Source organism: Oryctolagus cuniculus, chromosome 12 (genome assembly GCF_964237555.1).
Source record: "Oryctolagus cuniculus chromosome 12, mOryCun1.1, whole genome shotgun sequence".
Classification (NCBI taxonomy): Eukaryota; Metazoa; Chordata; class Mammalia; order Lagomorpha; family Leporidae; genus Oryctolagus; species Oryctolagus cuniculus.
In genome coordinates, this window is record NC_091443.1 from 55,232,304 (window position 1) to 55,250,576 (window position 18,273).

Here is an 18,273-nt window from a genome sequence, read left to right on the forward strand (position 1 = left end):
ACTAACTGTCAAACTATTCCTTTGTCATATTCCTTATTTTCTGCATATATGAATAATAATATTTCTCGTTAAATTTAAGTTCTTTCAAGAATTATAATTCAAAATGTATAATCATGTACATTTATTAATATGAATAATAGTTTAAAACAAGGAAATGAAATGGCAAACTTTATTCAACTAGAATGTGAACCAGTTTGCTTACCAAAAACTGTTTCAAACCCATTATTCTCTTTAGATTCTAATACTTTTCAACCTTGTGACCATCGAAAATATATAACTACATATACTAGCAGTATGACAAATATAGCACTGAAGGCTGAAATTCATTAAAAATTTTTCAATTTATTCAGTGCATAAGTCAAAATGTGGGATACAGGAAAAAGTGCATTTTCTGTATTTTAAAGTCATAAAACTATGTAAAGTTGATGATAAATAAGTAAATATATAATTAAATTCTTGGTCATGGAGTTGGAATGAATTACCAAAAGTTTTTTGAGCTGATGGATTAAGGAAAATTAATTGTCTCTGACAGTGTGAATTCTTAGGCATGTATGTCTACAGAATAGCTGTCAGAAGACAGCACTTGTGATCTAAGTTACTTAGGAAATTTTCCTCAGACTCAGTACATGACTAACCAGTCTCCTCATTGCCGTCTTCATGTCCTTATTCCTCAAGGTGTATATGGCAGGATTCAGAATGGGTGTAATCATGAAATCCAAAATGGCAAGAAATTTATCCACTGATACTATGGGAAATGGCCACATATAGACAAAGATGCATGGCCCAAAAAACAAAACCACCACCGTGATGTGAGCTGAAAGGGTGGAGAGGGCCTTGGACAAACCACCCGAGGAGCGTTTCCATACAGTGACCAGGATGAAGATGTAGGAGATCATCAATAAGAAGAAAGTGCCTGTGGAAATAAACCCACTGTTGGCAGTTACCATGAATTCCGTTCTATAGGTGTCTGCACAGGCAAGTTTGATAAATTGAGGAAGGTCACAGTAAAAGCTATCTATCTCATTAGGACCACAAAAAGGCAAATGAACCACAAAAGCTAACTGAGCCAATGAGTGAAGGAAACCAATAACCCAAGCACCGGACAAAAGCAAAATGCACATCCGAGGGCTCATGATGGTCAGATAGTGGAGGGGCTTGCATATGGCCACATACCTGTCCAAGGCCATTGCAATTAGTAGCACCATCTCAGACCCACCCAGAACATGAAGAACAAATATCTGAAAGACACATCCCTGGAAGGAAATGGTATTTTTATCAGAGTACAAGTCAGAAAGCATCTTAGGAACCGTTAATGTAGACAGACATAAATCAATAAACGAGAGGTTTCCTAAAAGGAAGTACATGGGAGAATGTAAATGAGGATCAAGCATCACAGTAAATACAACAAGAACATTGCCCAGGACAATTGTTACATACAGCACTGCAGAGAAGGCAAGGAGGAAACGCTGCACTGGTCTGCAAGCAGAAAGGCCCAGGAACACAAATTCAGAAACCTCAGTGAAGTTTACTGCATACATTGGTTTTGTAGGATATTACCTAAGAGATAGAAAACAAAACAGGAATAAAGGGAATTTATCAGAAATAATATTGAGGGAAACAAATTTCAATCATTTTTAAAATCTGTATTAAAAGTTTCATGAGCACATGGTATTTTGAAAATTCATGTACGCATAGATCCACCAAATTAATTAAAAATCATCTAAAATTTCCCATGGAACTGTGTAAGGTTCTGAGTTAAAAGACTGATTGTGACTTCAGGCAAAGCTAAGTAAACAGCCATCAACACAGACATACGTTGATGACTGATTCTAAGGAAAACAATAAAGTGCTCTAAGGATGATGTGACTTAGCACACTGGTGCTTGCAGAGGCTGATGAAGGAAAGTCGACCAATACAAGTTTTGGAAGTAGCATGTAAACACTCTGAACCAGGAAGGCCAGCAGACAGAAGAACAGACGGAAGTGACAGGACAGCCTTACGATGTGGTATCCCTGATAAGAATTTTGGTCTTTATCTGAAGAGCAACAGAGAGTTACTGAAGGATGATAAGCAATTGCTTGATAATATTTCTCCTTCAAATGGTCACAATGTAAAGAACGAAATGAAAGAGTCAGAGAGAGCCCACAATAACCTATCGGGAAGAATGCTATCATACGATGAGCAGGATAAACTCTCAACCAGGGATGCTGGGACAAGTGACACTTGCAAAAATAATGATCTTTGCCTCTTGACGTAAATAAGTATTGGAGTTTTTAAGTGTTAAATACAGAAACCCAAAGGAAGTATAGGAATGCCTAGACAAAAATTAGCTTGGAAAACTAAACATTACTCATGTTTACAAATAATTGAAGAAACCAAGGATAATACCCAAAATATTAAAATAGAAATAATTCTAAATATATATATACAGTACTCATATATGTAGATATATGTATAATTATTTTATACAGAAATATAAGAATTGTAAATAATTTATACAAAATAGCTGTAAAATATCAAACAAAAATTGACATACTTAATATAAAATCAATTCTTCCATAAGATAAATGAAAAATATGATAATTCAAATTTAAAATAAAGACATTAACAAAAGATGAAATCCATATGGCCAGATAATCACATTAAAAGTAAACCACACACTAGTGATCAAAGACGTGTAACATGCAGTGTTTACAATACATTGATGGAGCCGGCATTGTGCAGTAGCAGGTAAAGCAGTCGCCTGAAGTGCCAGCATCCCAGATGGGCACTGATTGACTCCCAGCTGCTCCACTCTTGATCCAGCTCTCTGATATGGCCTGGGAAAGCAGTAGAAGCTGGTCCAAGTGCTTGGGCCCCTGCACCATGTGGGAGACCAGGAAGAAGCTCCTGGCTCCTGGTTGGATCGGCTCAACTCTGGCCATTGCAGCCAACTGGGGATGAACCAGAGGATGGAAGACCTTTCTCTCTCTCTGCCTCTCCTTCCCTCTCTGTGTAACTCTGACTTTCAAATAAACAAATAAATCTTAAAAGAATAAAATAATAAAATACATTGACAACCTGGTAAATAACAAATTGTCAATGTGTTTTACAAGGTGATGACTTCTTATAAATGAGACTATAAAGATATAGGCATGCTCATGCACTGTTGATGGTGGTGCAAATTGATAGAACATTTCTAGAAGACACATTCAAAATAGATAGCAGGGGCCTGCGCCACAGCTCACTTGGCTAATCCTCTGCCTGCGGCGCCAGCATCCCAGGTTCTAGTCCCGGTTGGGGTGCCAGTTTCTGTCCCGGTTGCTCCTCTTCCAGTCCAGCTCTCTGCTGTGGCCCGGGAGTGCAGTGGAGGATGGCCCAAGTGCTTGGGCCCTGCACCCTCATGGGAGACCAGAAGGAAGCACCTGGCTCCTGGCTTCGGATCAGCTCAGTGCTGGCTGTAGCGGCCATTTGGGGTGTGCACCAATGGAAGGAAGACCTTTCTCTCGTCTTTCTCTCTCTCACTGTCTATATCTCTACCTGTCAAATTAAAAAAAAAAAAAATAGATAGCAGAAGTGAAAAGCTTTGCTTATTCTACGACCTACCTCAAGAATTTACTCTGTTTATTGACAATAAATAAACTAAAAATTAAGCTATTGGGCACTTATTGTACCCATTGTTTATAAAAAGAAAAATAAGAAATAACAAACACTCATAATAAAAATTTAACTATGCATTGTTCATATAACTGGAGAAGTCATTTAATAACATATATAGACATAAAAATCAATAGATGGAAGATGTTAATAAAACACATTTGAAAAGAAAGAGAAGGTTGCAAGATAAAATCTATAGCACACCTACGTTTTAAGATGAATATGGAGCCGGCGCCGCGGCTCACTAGGCTAATCCTCCGCCTAGCGGCGCCGGCACACCGGGTTCTAGTCCCGGTCAGGGCACCGGATTCTGTCCCGGTTGCCCCTCTTCCAGGCCAGCCCTCTGCTGTGGCCCGGGAGTGCAGTGGAGGATGGCCCAGGTGCTTGGGCCCTGCACCCCATGGGAGACCAGGAAAAGCACCTGGCTCCTGACTCCTGCCATCGGATCAGCGCGGTGCGCTGGCCGCAGCGCGCCGGCCACGGCGGCCATTGGAGGGTGAACCAACGGCAAAGGAAGACCTTTCTCTCTGTCTCTCTCTCTCACTGTCCACTCTGCCTGTCAAAAAAAAAAAAAAGATGAATATGGAAAATAAATAGAAAGACGCTTATCTTTGTTATCAATAAATTCTTAATCATATTTGTACATATGCATTTATTAATTTGAATTGTATGAATTACTGTTTCAGTAGATCAAAAGATGGTCAAATATTATCAGTTTAACCAAGTTCAGCCTGATATGTTAACTTAATATTTTCTTTACATAAGTTTCTAGACTGTTTTATCTTTAATCACTGACACATCATTGTTGATTGTTCCACACATGAACTGAATACCATGGCATGTGACATTGTGACCCATATAACATTCTGATGGATACAAATAGGATCAAGTATATTTTCAAGGGTTCCATCTCATTTACTGATATCTTTACAATATTTGCTTCTAACATTAATAGACTTTCTAAATTATTTTCCATTTTAGCAACCAACCAGCATTAATCTTTATTTCATACTAAATTGAATACTGGGGGTGCTCCACTTGTGTCTTCACCACCAAGCTTTCCTCTTTCCCTACACCATCCATGTGTCTGTTTTCACTCCTCCCTGTGCCACTCCACACTACCTGGGCTCCTGCTGCACTTGCTCATCAGAAAAGCAGCATAAACTGGCAGGAGCACTACAAACACCTTAAAGACAAAAACTGATCTGAAGGCAGTCAGGCCACATAGGGGATCAAACATCCTAAATGCTGGAAACATGGAATAGATACTGTAGCCTGAGGGAAACACCACATGGTGATTCTAGGAGGCCATCCAACAAGGACACTAGATGGGAATTTTTATGGGAAATAACCAGATGAAATAGAGTAGGATTGAAGAAGTCAGGGAAGCACAGTCGTGGAGATGAATGACAGTGGACGTGAGCTGAGAAGGACCACTAGCCAAGTCTCCATCTAAAGGATTTTAGAGTGCAATGTGTGTATTTCAAACTAGACATACGCTGGAACTGAAAGAAATGTACATTCAGTGTACTGACAGTATTTAAAAACATGTGATTTATTCTTCTATATTTCTCTTATTCCAATTGTTTAAAAATTCCTTATTAATAAAAGTTTCTTCATCTATTATAGTTCAATAAGAAGGGAAAATATTGTTATCAATCAGAATGTTACAATTCATTAAAAGGCCAATTTATTAACTCCACGAGGAGAAAGTGTTAAAATGAAAGGGAAGGTGTGTACAGGTAACTCAAAACAGGAAAAATACCACATAACAATGGCCAGTAAACAGTTGGTTGATTGTTCCACCTTATCAGTCATTAGGTGCCTTTTTGGTTTTGATCAAGGAAAGATACAAATACAGACAGAGCTAGAGCTGGATGGAAGAAAGAATTCCCAGTATTTTCAATGTTTCAAAATAAAAGCTACTCTTATACACTGTTTAAGATAGTATGAATTGCCAATATATATTAACTTTTAAATGTACAAATCTATTTCTGGACATACTAGAATAAGAACAAATGTACATACAGAATGTGGCTATTGTGTCAAATAACAGTGAAAGTATTGATCACATTATGATATATCTATACAGTAGAATACTATTAAGTTATTAAATCAATTAAATAGCTGCATATATACAGAGCTAGAAAGGTTTCCAACTTAACTGAAGAAAATAAGAGAATTTATAGTAAAAATTTATGTTTGAATAGAAATACTCTCAAGGAATGTACACTGTGGATTGCTGTGAGTTAAATCCTAAAAAGCAGATTTACATGTAGTATTAATGTCCTACGTTTATACTCACATTTCTGTATCTTTTCAAAGACCTAAAACAATTTTGCATTGTTTTTTATTTTAATATTCATTTTTTGAAATATTGCATAAAAGGTTCTCAGGGACACTCAAATAAGCACTTAAAAACTGAAGCAAAGTTTTACACACATAAATCCTACTTACTCATAAAAAATTCACAACAGTCACTTAGCACAAAATGTTCTCAATGAGGAATTCGTGGCCAAGGTAAAGCTCACATTGGTGAGCAGTCTGTTGCCAGTTTCTCTACAATGTACTTCTTTCTAGTTGATTGTTACCAGTAGGGGAGGAGATGAAAGGCAAAGGGAGAATGACAGAGAAGGGGCGTGAACAAGAGGGGCAGAGGGACATGGGAAAGGATGGAAGCAAGCGAGAGGGCTGGCATGCAGGCTCACAGGCAAGCAGGCAGCACAGCTTAGTGAGCGGGTGTTTCCTCGGTCTTCTCGTACCTGCGCACCACTTACAGCCTAGTGCTTCTGCCTGCAGAAGGTCTCAGAACGGCAATAAAGTTCTGGAAGTCTGTCAGCTGCCCCTCTCCCCAGTCTCTCCCCTCACGGACGTGATGAGCCGCAGACACTCCTTGTCCTCCCAGGATTGCTCAGGTTCACCTGTTATTTTTGTTTTGTGTATTAAAGGGATCGCGATCTCCTTCAATGAGCTGATGTCTTGTTTCAGAATTTCATCTCTTGCATCAGTTTGTCAAAGATCATGCCTTCACATCACGCTCACAAGCCTGTTACGTTACTTATTTCATAATGTAATTTTCAATAATCAGTTTCTCTGGATCCCTTACTAAGTCTAGGAGCTTCTTGAGGGCATGGACCATGTCTTATAAATCTTAGCCCATCGTGTTGTAAGTTTGAGAGAGAGGTGAGTGCTTTGACGGGTGTGGGTATGCAAGTGCATTTAAATGGAAGGATAATTAATGATGTTTTCTTGGTAAGGAATCCATCCTACATCATAACCCTATTGAAAACTGATGACTGTAACACTATTAAAAATCAATTGCTGGCCGGCGCCGCAGCTCAGTAGGCTAATCCTCCGCCTTGCGGCGCCGGCACACCGGGTTCTAGTCCTGGTCGGGGAGCCGGATTCTGTCCCGGTTGCCCCTCTTCCAGGCCAGCCCTCTGCTGTGGCCCGGGAGTGCAGTGGAGGATGGCCCAAGTGCTTGGGCCCTGCACCCCATGGGAGACCAGGAAAAGTACCTGGCTCCTGCCATGGGATCAGCGCGGTGCACCGGCAGTAGCTTGCCGGCCGCGGCGGCCATTGGAGGATGAACCAACGGCAAAAGGAAGACCTTTCTCTCTGTCTCTCTGTCTCTCTCACTGTCCACTCTGCCTGTCAAAAAAAAAAAAAATCAATTGCTGCTCTCACAGTTATCGTCAACATATGGGAGGTCTGAGGCAATTTGCTGAAAAACCAATTTTCAAGGTCATTGTCAGTCTCTATTCAAACATGATTTAATACAATCAAGTCCCAGATATTTCCCTGTATAGCAAGATACAACCTAGCATATGTAGCAATGAAAATTTAAGTTTCTTTTGGAAACACTGATGAGAATGGATGTCCAGTAAGTGCTTGTTGAAAAAGAAATCGAGATGGAACCAGGGAGAGAAGATCAGTAGTGTGGTATAAGTATCATACAATGCCTGCATAAGTAAAATAATTGATAGATTTTGGTAGGCTATTGTATTTAATTGTTCCATCCCCACTTACCTGGCCAAAAAGAAAAAGGATGCCCAAAAGCAGTGTTGTCAATCGTACTGAATCTTTAAGAAGTGCTTCCCTCTTTGATGCTACATTGCTAGTGCTTCTCCCAACTGCTCCATCTCCAGCAAACAACTTACCAGCAGGTTTTGGTGACCGCCCATGGCAGCCTATCTGTGTCCCCAGTCATATACCATGGGAATACCACCTTTGAATTCCATGGCCTCAAAGGGAAAAAGGTTGGAAATTTTCTTGAGAAAGTAAATAGAAATAAAAAAATTATATTTCATAAAATATAACAGCATAATATCTTCAAGGAAAATTAGCTTCTGATACTTTATTATCTATTTGTGAAATAATTCGGACCAATATAAGTAAAAATAAGGAACAGCTATTGACAGGCTCATTAAATAAAAATCTAACAAAATTATTTTAGAAGCATATTAATGAACATTCTGGGAAACACTTTTTTCTAATTTATCCATATTTAACCTCTATTTTATAGATAATAATATTAAATGATATAATAATTACATGTATTGACAAAAACATTGTAAGTTCCATCAAACTTTCCCAATTACTTTCTGATTTCAGAGTCCATAGCTGTAACCACTAGAACACAACACACTGCCTCCTTTTTATACCAAGGCTATAAGGTAGAAGAGTTCACAAGCCTGTTTAGCTTCTAACTCTTCTGAGCATTTTAATGTATTTTGTTCATTATAACCAGACTGTGAAAATGCAATATTCTACTGTAACAAATAAAGACATGAGATTGTGATTCACCTGCCATTAATGGTGATTCTTGTTACTAATCATTAATTCAGTCCTGTGGTCTTTTTATTCATAGGTTGATGCTGGACATACTAAATGCCTGAAATGCCTTTAGAAAATTAAATACACAAGCAGAACAAATGCCAAACACAACATTAATCATAAGTATTGTATTATGTATTACAAGAATGCAATGCCAACATACTAACAAAATATGTCTTTGATCATTGAATTGCTAATAATTATTTCCATTGTACTAAATTTTAGTCTGAATTCTATATAACACTAAACCTGAAGGCTTTTAACTAAGAGAAAACTTAGTGCGTTAATTGTAACATATTCTTTTAAATCAAAAGTATATTTTTACCTATTATCAAGTGAAGAGAAAATTGAAACTAAATTAATCATTTTAGGAAAAAAATGTGCTGACCCAAGCTTTTAGAATAAAAGATTAACCCATATTGTTCATTTATATCTCCTCATTTATCTTTTTTTAAAGATTTATTTATTTGAAAAGCAGAGTTACAAAGGCAGAGAGAGGAAGAGAGAGAGGGGGAGAGAGAGAGAGAGAGAGAGAGAAAGGTCTTCCATCCCCTGGTTCACTCTCCAAATGGCTTCAATGGCCACAGATGGGCTGATCTGAAGCCAAGAGCCAAGTGCTTCTTCCAGGTCTCCCATGCGGGTGCAGGGGCCCAAGCACTGGGGCCGTCTTCCACTGCTTTCCCAGGCCACAGCAGAGAGCTGGATCAGAAGTGGAGCAGCTGGGACTCAAACCAGTGCCCATATGGGATGCCAGCAGGTGGTGGCTTTACCTGCTATGCCATAGCATGTGCCCCATGTATTGTTTTTGTTTGTTTGTTTAATTTTGAAGATTATTTCTGTTATTGAGTTAAAATTCACATAATATTAAATTAATCATTTTGAGTGAATGATTCAGTTCATAGTACATTCATAATATGGAACAATCATTATTTCCATTAAAATCTAAAGTATTTCATCACTACCCTTTATCTACTGAGGAGTCACTCCCCAGGACTTTCTCTTGCCTTTGAAACCTACTACTCTATTTTTCTGTCTCTACAAATGTATCTATTATTTGTATTTCACATAACTGAAATCAAAACAGTGTGTGAACTTTAGTGTCTGGCTCTCCCACTTAGCACAAAGTGTTCACTCATACTGAAGTGTGTCTCAATTCCTTTTAAATGGTTGAATAATATTCCACTGCGTGGATATACCACCGTTATCTGTTCAGCAGCTGATGAAATCTGAATTATTTCCACCTTTGATTGTTGTAAAAGCTGATAATATGAACGTCTGTGTACAAGTTTTTTGTTTGAACAACTGTTTTCAATTGCTTTGAGTGAGTGGAATTCAGGGATGCTAAGGAAATTCTATGTTTAACTGTTTTAAGAACTTTCACTGATTTTCACTGTGTCTGTCTCATTGATGGTAGCATTGCACAAAGATTCAGATTTTCCTGCATGCTTGACGAATTTCTTTTTTATTTCTTTTAATTTTTTTGCATTTGGGAGTTTTTGCTATGTTTTGAAAATAGGTATCTTCTTGCTATTTGTAAACTCTTTACTTAGTGTAGGGTTAATCTTATGAGGATAAAGTAAACTGAAAGTAGATAATAGTAAAAATTAAGTGAGAAAATAAGAGAGAAAGGAGGAGGAATGGTGGGAGTGTGCATGGGAGCGAGTGTTAGGTGGGAAATATCACTATGTTCCTAAATCTTTATATATGAATTACATGAAATGTGTTTACCCTAAATTTAAAAAATATATTTTTTTAATAAAGACCATTTTGACTATTGGCTATTCCAGGTTTCTTGGGGTTCCACATAAATTTCAATAGTGTTTTAGTAGCTTTATCAGCACAATCCCACAAAATATTATTTAGTCTTCCTACTCCTCTTTACCATTTTTCTCCATTCTTCGTAATATAGTGTCTAGGCACACAGATTCTCTGTTTCAGGCTGCCTAAGTTTGAAAGCTTGGACTTCGACTCATTACCTTTGTGACCTTGAGAAAGTTACTTAAACCCAACAGTGTAATTAGTTTATATGATAACGCCCTACAAATTTCTGAAGGCTGTGTATGCTAGCTGCTATTCTAAATTTCCACCCATTTTACTTCATGTACTAAAGGAAGTTCTTAGATAACATTTATTTTCAAAATCTTCTGAGTTTCAAATCCAGATAATTTCCTTTCATTTTCTCATGGTATTGTATCACGTTGCCCCAGAAAAGCTACTTATAGATTTTCTTTATTTATATCACCATTTGTTTGAATCTGATTCATTCTCAAAACTCAAAAAGATTTCATCTATGATTTAAGTAAACCCAGTAGTCTGAATGCTAAGGTCATCGTGTTGGACATTGTAAGCCCTCACCATTCATTTGCCCTCTTCAGTGGTTTAAAAATTTACATTTATACTGGCTTCTCCTTCCCTGGGTCAATCTTCTCTACTTTCTTACTTCTGCTTACAGAGACCCTCTGCCATGTAAACTATCTGTCCCCAGTCTTTTTTTTAAAGATTTGTTTATTTTACTTGAAAGTCAGAGTTACAGAGAGAGAAGGAGAGGCAGAGGGAGAGAGAGAGAGAGAGAGAGAGAGAGAGAGGTCTTCCATCTGCTGGTTCACTCCCCAGTTGGCCGCAACAGCCAGAGCTGCACAGATCCAAAGCCAGGAGCCAAGAGCTTCCTCCAGGTCTCCCACATGGGTGTAGGGGCCCAAAGGCTTGGGCCATCTTTTACTACTTTCCCAGGCCACAGCAGACAGTTGGATAGAAAGTGGAGCAGCTAGTGCACATATGGGATGCCAGGCATCGTCTTTACCCCCTACGCCACAGCACTGGCCCCTGTCCCCAATCTTGAAATCAATATCTTCTATGGAAGAAAGAAATTTAAACTAAAACAAGGGCTCAAGACAGAAAACCCAAGGTGAAGTGCTGGTAGGAGATAAAACAATGGTTTATCTTGCCTGAAAGAGACATGAGTGACTTGTAGAAACTGTCACAGTAGGGCCTTGGCTGTACAGCAGTAGCAAAATATGTCATTGCCATTGCTGTGAACACTACAGCTAAAAAGAAGGTAAGAGTATATATCTAAGGTAATGCATAAACTAATCATAGAACACTATTATCACTCTTACTGACTGCACATTCCATTGTTTGTTTTTAAATATTTATTTATTTAATTGAAAGGCAGAGTTACAGAGAGGCAGAGGCAGAGAGAGAGAGAGAGAGAAATGGATGAGAGAGAGCTTCCATCCACTGGCTTACTGGCCAAATGGCCACTTCAGCAAGGCTGAGCCAGGCTGAAGCTAGGAGCCAGAGCCTCATCCAGTTTTCCCACGTGGGTGCAGGGGCCATCTTTCACTGCCTTCCCAGGCACATTAGCAGGAAGCCTGATCAGAAGTTGAGCAACTGGGACTCAAACCAGCACTCACATCTGCTGATGGTACTGAGGTGTTGGATTTACTCACTAAACCACAGTGCCGGTCCCTGAGCTACTTTCCAGAAATGTGCAGCCAAAAAAAAAAATAGTAAATAGATAGTAAATAGTAAATAGAGCAAAGACTCATGCTATGTATGCCTTATTTCAAAGTCTGGCTTTTGGTTTATTCTACTCATTATCCTATTTCATGCACTACACTAATGTAGTCTCATTGAAATTCCTTTCTTTTCCTCCTATTCCTTTGGATATTCTGTCTGTCATTCTATCAAATCTGATCCTCCATAGCACATTCACATCTAGTTCTGCCTGTATTGGCCCTTTAATGCTATGAACAGTACAGTACTTCATTGATACTTCAGCTGTTCTCCTAAAACAAAGTATCACATCAGTCCTTCCCTCGCCAGACTGCCAAAAGAAAAATAATGGACACCGAGCAGATGGCAGCTCAGAAAGAAAGCCCTATATCGAGAACAGCAGTGCAGAATCAACCCTTATAAGTCCCAGGATTCCAGCGATAGCTAGGACAAAGTTGAAGTTAGGGAGAGGACAATCCTCAGCAACCCAAAAATGTTATCTGTCATGGGTCTAAGAAGAGATCATTAAATATTTTCATATTTCACTGTCATCTTTGCCACCTAATCATGCTTGTACAACAACATTCAACACACACATGTCTTGACCTTATATCAAATTGTGTTCATCAGGATGAAGTTTTTTACATTTTCTTTTCCTCTTATTTAGATAGGAGCCCCATTGTCTATGATTAAACAAGTATATAAATACAATTTTAAAACAACTGAGATTCCTAACTTAGAAGACCATTTATAGTAGTCAAGCCCCCACAAAACCAAAACCAAACAAACAAAATGAATCTGTTTTTAAAGATTGATGAGGAGCCCAGCACTGTGGTGCAGTGGGTTAACACCCTGGCCTGAAGCGCCAGCATCCCATATGGGTGCCGGTTTGAGACCCCGCTGCTCCACTTCCGATCCAGCTCTCTGGAAAGCAGAAGATGGCTCAAGTCCTAGGGCCCCTGCACCCCCATGCGAGACCAGGGAAAAGTACCTGGCTCCAGGCTTCTGTTGCGGCTCCCTTGCAGCCAATTGAGGAGTGAACCAAAAGATATTAAAAAATCAAAAGAGCAAAATAAAATAACAGTTTTCAGTTGTTTCCTGTTATCCTGTGAAGAACCATCACAAGTTAGGTGGTCAATACAAGTGAAAATTACAAGCATTTTGCTAACCTCAGCACCACTAGATTACAAGCTTTTTTCTCCTTTCCTTGTATATATTCAGCCCATTGATGTTCAATTGACTTCTCACACTGCAGGTGGCTCCAATCAAAAAGGAAACAAAGTTGCTAAGCCTTCACTCAACAAGGCCTCTAAGCCTTTGCTTGAGTTTGCCGCACTTCCGCATCTCAGTGCCTCAGCGTTTCCAACAATCCAAGATGGCCCCCAGGGGAGGTACCTAGCCTGACAGGAGACTTCCATATTCGTTACAGTATGTGTCCTCAGCTGTGATAGGTCCTTGAGGGCGTGCCCGGCTCGTGTCCTGCCTTACCTTTTTGCTGGTTGGCTCAGTTCCCTTGTGCCCAGGACAGCCCCCTTTCTGTGTCTATATAAGCTCTTCCCTTCCCAATAAAGTCGAGAACCCGGCTGCGCCCTGGGCGTTGACTGATCTCCTGGCTCTGGTGTGGTTCCTTTGCTGCCGACACTCATCATCCCGCTCGGCCCCTGAGCTCCCCAGGCTGGCCCTGAGGAGCTCTATCAGACCTGCTGCCCCATGACGAGCAGCAACTGGTGCCCCGTGTGAGGACTCACGAAATTGCCGACAGGCTAATCAGACTACAGGTCAGTGTACTCCCATAAGATATGGAACAGCACAATTCCAAACTCAATCCCTCCCTTGATACCCTTAAAGTCCTAGTTAAGAGCAGGGGTTGGAACTCTCTGATAGCCAGGCCTTGCAGACTTGGAGGGCCCTCGTTAAGGTGGCCCCTTGGCTCCCGGAGGCCAATTTATTTGATTGGGAGACATGGGACAGGACAGAGCAACTTTTGCGTAAAGCACAGGTCGACAGGGGTGAGATTCCCCCTCTTGGAGCTTTTCCCACCATCACTGCTCTTAAGAGCTGTTTTCCACCCCGCCCTACCCAAACTCAAGGTAAAGAGAAGACTCCTTCTGGCGAGCCCCCCCCCCTTCTCAAAAAGAGAGCCTGAACGAGTGTTCCAATGAGGGAAAAGCAGAGCCCTTGCAGGAGATAGGGTCAGAATCCCCTCCTGACCCCTTTGGTGCAGCCCCATGGTCACCTAGAAATGAGCCGCAGCCAACATCTCCTGGCGCCCCTTCTTCTTCCTCCAATCCTTTTCAGACTCCTTCCACCCCTACCCCTCCCTACCTCAGGGCAAAACCAATGGCGGGCGCAAGAGCACCCCCCTTCTCGGGGCCTGAAATGTGCCTCCCTGTGAACGTGAACCCTAGAGGCAATAGACCGGCCACCTGGTACCCTTGGGAGGCCAACGATCTAAAGGAACTAAAAAAGGCAATCTCCGAAGATGGCCCAAACTCTCCGTGGACAGAAACGATCCTTCAGGGCCTCGTTCACCAAAACTGCACCACCCAGGATTGGAAGAACTTAGCTAAGGCCGTTCTTCTGGGGTCCTTGTTTATCAAGTGGTGCGCCTTCTTTAATGATGAGTGCCATACCCAACCCGAGAGAAATCAGGCTGCCAACCCTCCTGTTGCCATCACCTATGGGATGCTTTCAGGCACCGGCGATCAGTACTCCACAGGTATACTGCAAGTGGCCATTCCCGCCCCCTACCAGGAGCAGCTTTGTGCTCTGGGCCTGGCTGCCTGGAAGAAACTTGAAGAGGGCCCCTTCGAGCCTCCAATTTCTGTTATCACACAGAAAAGTTCTGAGGATTTGGCTACTTTCATAGACAAGGTGGAAAAGAGTCTACAAAGGAAGTTTCCCCCAGGGCCCTTAAGGGATCAGTTCCTAAAGATGTTAGTGTGGGAGGGCATGACTGCTGATCATAAACTGGCCTGTGCTGGTTTAAAGCACAGAAACATGGGATGGTGGGTCGTTGCCACCAAGGATGTGGGAACCATGTCTCATCAAAATCAGACCATGGCATCCTTACTAAAAGCCTCCCAAAAGGAGAACCTGGACACTCTTGTGTGTGCGCTCCAGCAGGCCTTCCCCGGGAGGGGGAAGAGCTGCTTTGGCTATGGGCAGGAGGGGCACTTCAAGAGGGAGTGCCCTCCCATCAAAGAAGGAGGTATCTTTCTCTGAAGGGAGGAGAGAACTTCCACTTTGACTATGACCCTGTCGGAATAAGATCAAAGTCGGAGAACTCAAAGGGCTTCCATAACCTTGGCAACTCATGACTAGAGCCTAGGGAGATTACTGACGCCATAAACAAGAGTGTCAAATTGTTAAGTCAACAACAGGAGTCACTGTGTACTTACTTCTCATGTGGGATCTGTCCTTAGTGTGTTGTCCAATGTGAAGTAATGCTATAACTAGTACTCAAACAGTATTTTACACTTTGTGTTTCTGTGTGGGTGCAGACTGATGAAATCTTTACTTAATAGATACTGAATTGATCTTCTGTATATAAAGATAATTGAAAATGAATCTTAATGTGAATGGAATGGGAGAGGGAGCGGGAGATGGGAGGGATGTGAGTGGGAGGGAAATTATGGGGGGTAAGCCATTGTAATCCATTAACTGTACTTTGGAAATTTATATTTACTAAATAAAAAATAAATTTAAAAAAATGTCCTACACAGAGGATCTCTGTGAAACCTCAGTGGAAAGAAATGGTCATCACAGAAGGATGTGCTCTTCTCTGAAGGGAGAGAGAATACCCACTTTGCGTATGGCCGTGTCCAAATACCAGTGGAGTCTGTAGTCACAGAAGGCTTCCATAGCCTTGGTAGCCCATGGCAAGAGCCTCGGGTGATGCTTTATGTCATAAATAAGAGAGAGTTAATTGTTAAAGGAACAACAGTAGTCACTGTGCACTTGTTCCCTAGTTTGGACCTCTGTCCCTATTGAATTGCAATATGAGAATCAACTGCAAATTTTCTCCCCAAACTGTACTCACTATGTTGTGTGTGTGAGTGGGTGCAAATTGTTGAAATCTATGATTATCATAGAGTTGGTCCTCTATATATAAAATCAAACTAAAAATGAACCATAATGAAGAAGGAGATGGGAGAGGGAGAGGGAGGTGGGATGGGAGTTGGGGGGAGAGGGCGGGTATGGGGGAAAGAACCACTGTATTCCTGAAGTTCTATCTATGAAAATTGCATTCATTAAATAAAAATTTCAAAAAAGAGAGAAAAAAAAGAGGGAGTGCCCTCATAAGCAGGGAGCCATCCCATTTCCAGGAGGCACCCCCGGACAGCTCCCCCGTACTCCCTGTCCTAGATGTAGAAAGGGGTTTCATTGGGCCAAGGACTGTCGATCAAAGACAAACATCAAGGGGGAGCCTTTAAACTCCCCTTGGGGTGGCCCCCAGCCCCATTACACAAAGGGGGTTCTTCAGTAAAAGCACACTGGACAGTCCCCTTAATATCAGGGATCAGACCAAAAATGACCATCACCATAGGATGAAAAAGCTTTAAATGTCTCATAGACACTGGGGCAGACCGAACAGTCCTCAGGAGAGAGGAAACCCCCCTGCACTGGAGACTTCTCCCCGGTCCCTCTCTGATGGAAGTGGGTGGCCAGACCAAATCCTTCCAGACAGCCGACCCCCTCCCATGGAAAGACCTGGATGGTAACGGAGGGGAGGTTTGCCCCTTGGTAGCCTCAGGGCTGACCGCCAATCTTCTTGGGCAGGATATCCTGGGAGAAGTGGAGGCCTACGTCACTACTGACCATAAGGCCTTTTACGAGGACTTTCTTGAGGAGCAAGAATTCCAACAACAATTTGAGGAGGGAAGGGTTTGCCACTCAAACTATTGAGATGATCCTTCTTTTGAGGCCTTGAGGAGGGGGGAGCCAAGACCATTCATCCGACCGCACCCCCAATCCTAGAGGCCACTGCTCTCCCAGGGCCCCTTGAAATTAATTGGCTCCCGGGCCCCCCTGTATGGGTAGAGTAGTGGCCACTCCCACAACACAAAATCCAACAACTCCACTTACTCATCCAACAGCAACTTCAAGCTGGACACCTTAGGCCCTCCATTAGGCCCTGGGATCCCCCTGTTTTTGTTATTCAGAAAAACAACGGCAAGTGGCACTTCCTACATGATTTAAGAAAAATAAACGAGAAAATGATGCCCTTCAGGACCCCCCAGAGGGGTCTCCCTTGGATCCCTGCCATCCCTAAACAGTACCACACCGTAATTATTGACATCAAAGATTGTTTTTTCTCCATCCCCTTAAGGCCGGAGGACTCCAAAAAGTTTGCCTTTTCCGTCCCATCCCTTAATTTTTGTGGCCCCGATAAGAGGCACGAGTGGACTGTCCTCCCCCAGGGAATGGCCAATAGCCCCGCTATGTGTCAGTACTATATGTCCCAGGTTTTAACGCCTTTAGCTAAACAGGCTAGTTGTTTATTATATGTCTATATGGATGACATTATCCTTGGGGCACCCCGAGTCCAACTGCTTGACCAGTTCCTTAACTTCTGCTTACAACTGCTCACTAAACATGGGTTCCAGATTGCCCCTGAAAAGGTTCAAAAGGTACCACCCTTTAAGGTTCTTGGGGCTGTCTTAGAACTAGATACAGTCTCCCCCACTCGACCGCAGCTTCAAATCCAACAAACCTATTCTTTACCTCAGTTACAAAAGCTCCTCAGGGAAGTTAACTGGATGAGACCTGAGATCCCTATTAGTACCAAGGAGCTCACTCCCCTGTTTGACCTCCTTAAGGGAGGTACCTTGTATAAGACTATTACTTTAGAAAAAACACACCAACACATTCTCCTTAAGCTCCAACAGGCTATGTATTGTTCCTGCCTGAGACATTATGACCCTTCCACCCCCCTATTCTATATCTTCAGTGGAAAATCCCTTTTGGCTCAAGATGGAGCCCATCCACTGGGTTCATCTGTCCGTGGGAGGGGCCCCCCAGATCTATGCCGCCCTAGACCACCTCGCTGACTGCATCATAAAGGGTAGGAACCTGTCCAATCGTCTCTTTGGTCATCAGCCACATACCCTTGTTGTACCGTTTCGGTTGACTGATTTCGAATGGTTACATCAAAACAATACCCGCGTTGCAATTACTCTAGAAGGCTTCCCAGGGAAGATTGATTGCCACTATGGCCCCTATAAATGGATGAACTCCTTCTCCAAACTTGACTGGATACCACCCAAATTATGTTTGGCTGAGGCTGACCCATCCTTTCACACT

General features: G+C 41.7%; 1 protein-coding gene across 1 annotated transcript; it reads right to left on the minus strand.

Moving 5' to 3' along the window:
• Window positions 1-504: 504 nt before the first annotated feature.
• Window positions 505-1,733, minus strand: LOC100345870 (olfactory receptor 4F3/4F16/4F29-like). The gene has a single exon (XM_002718021.4). The coding sequence runs from the start codon at window positions 1,536-1,538 to the stop codon at window positions 600-602; it is 939 nt and encodes a 312-aa protein (XP_002718067.3). The 5' UTR covers window positions 1,539-1,733; the 3' UTR covers window positions 505-599.
• Between the last annotated feature and the right edge of the window lie 16,540 nt (window positions 1,734-18,273).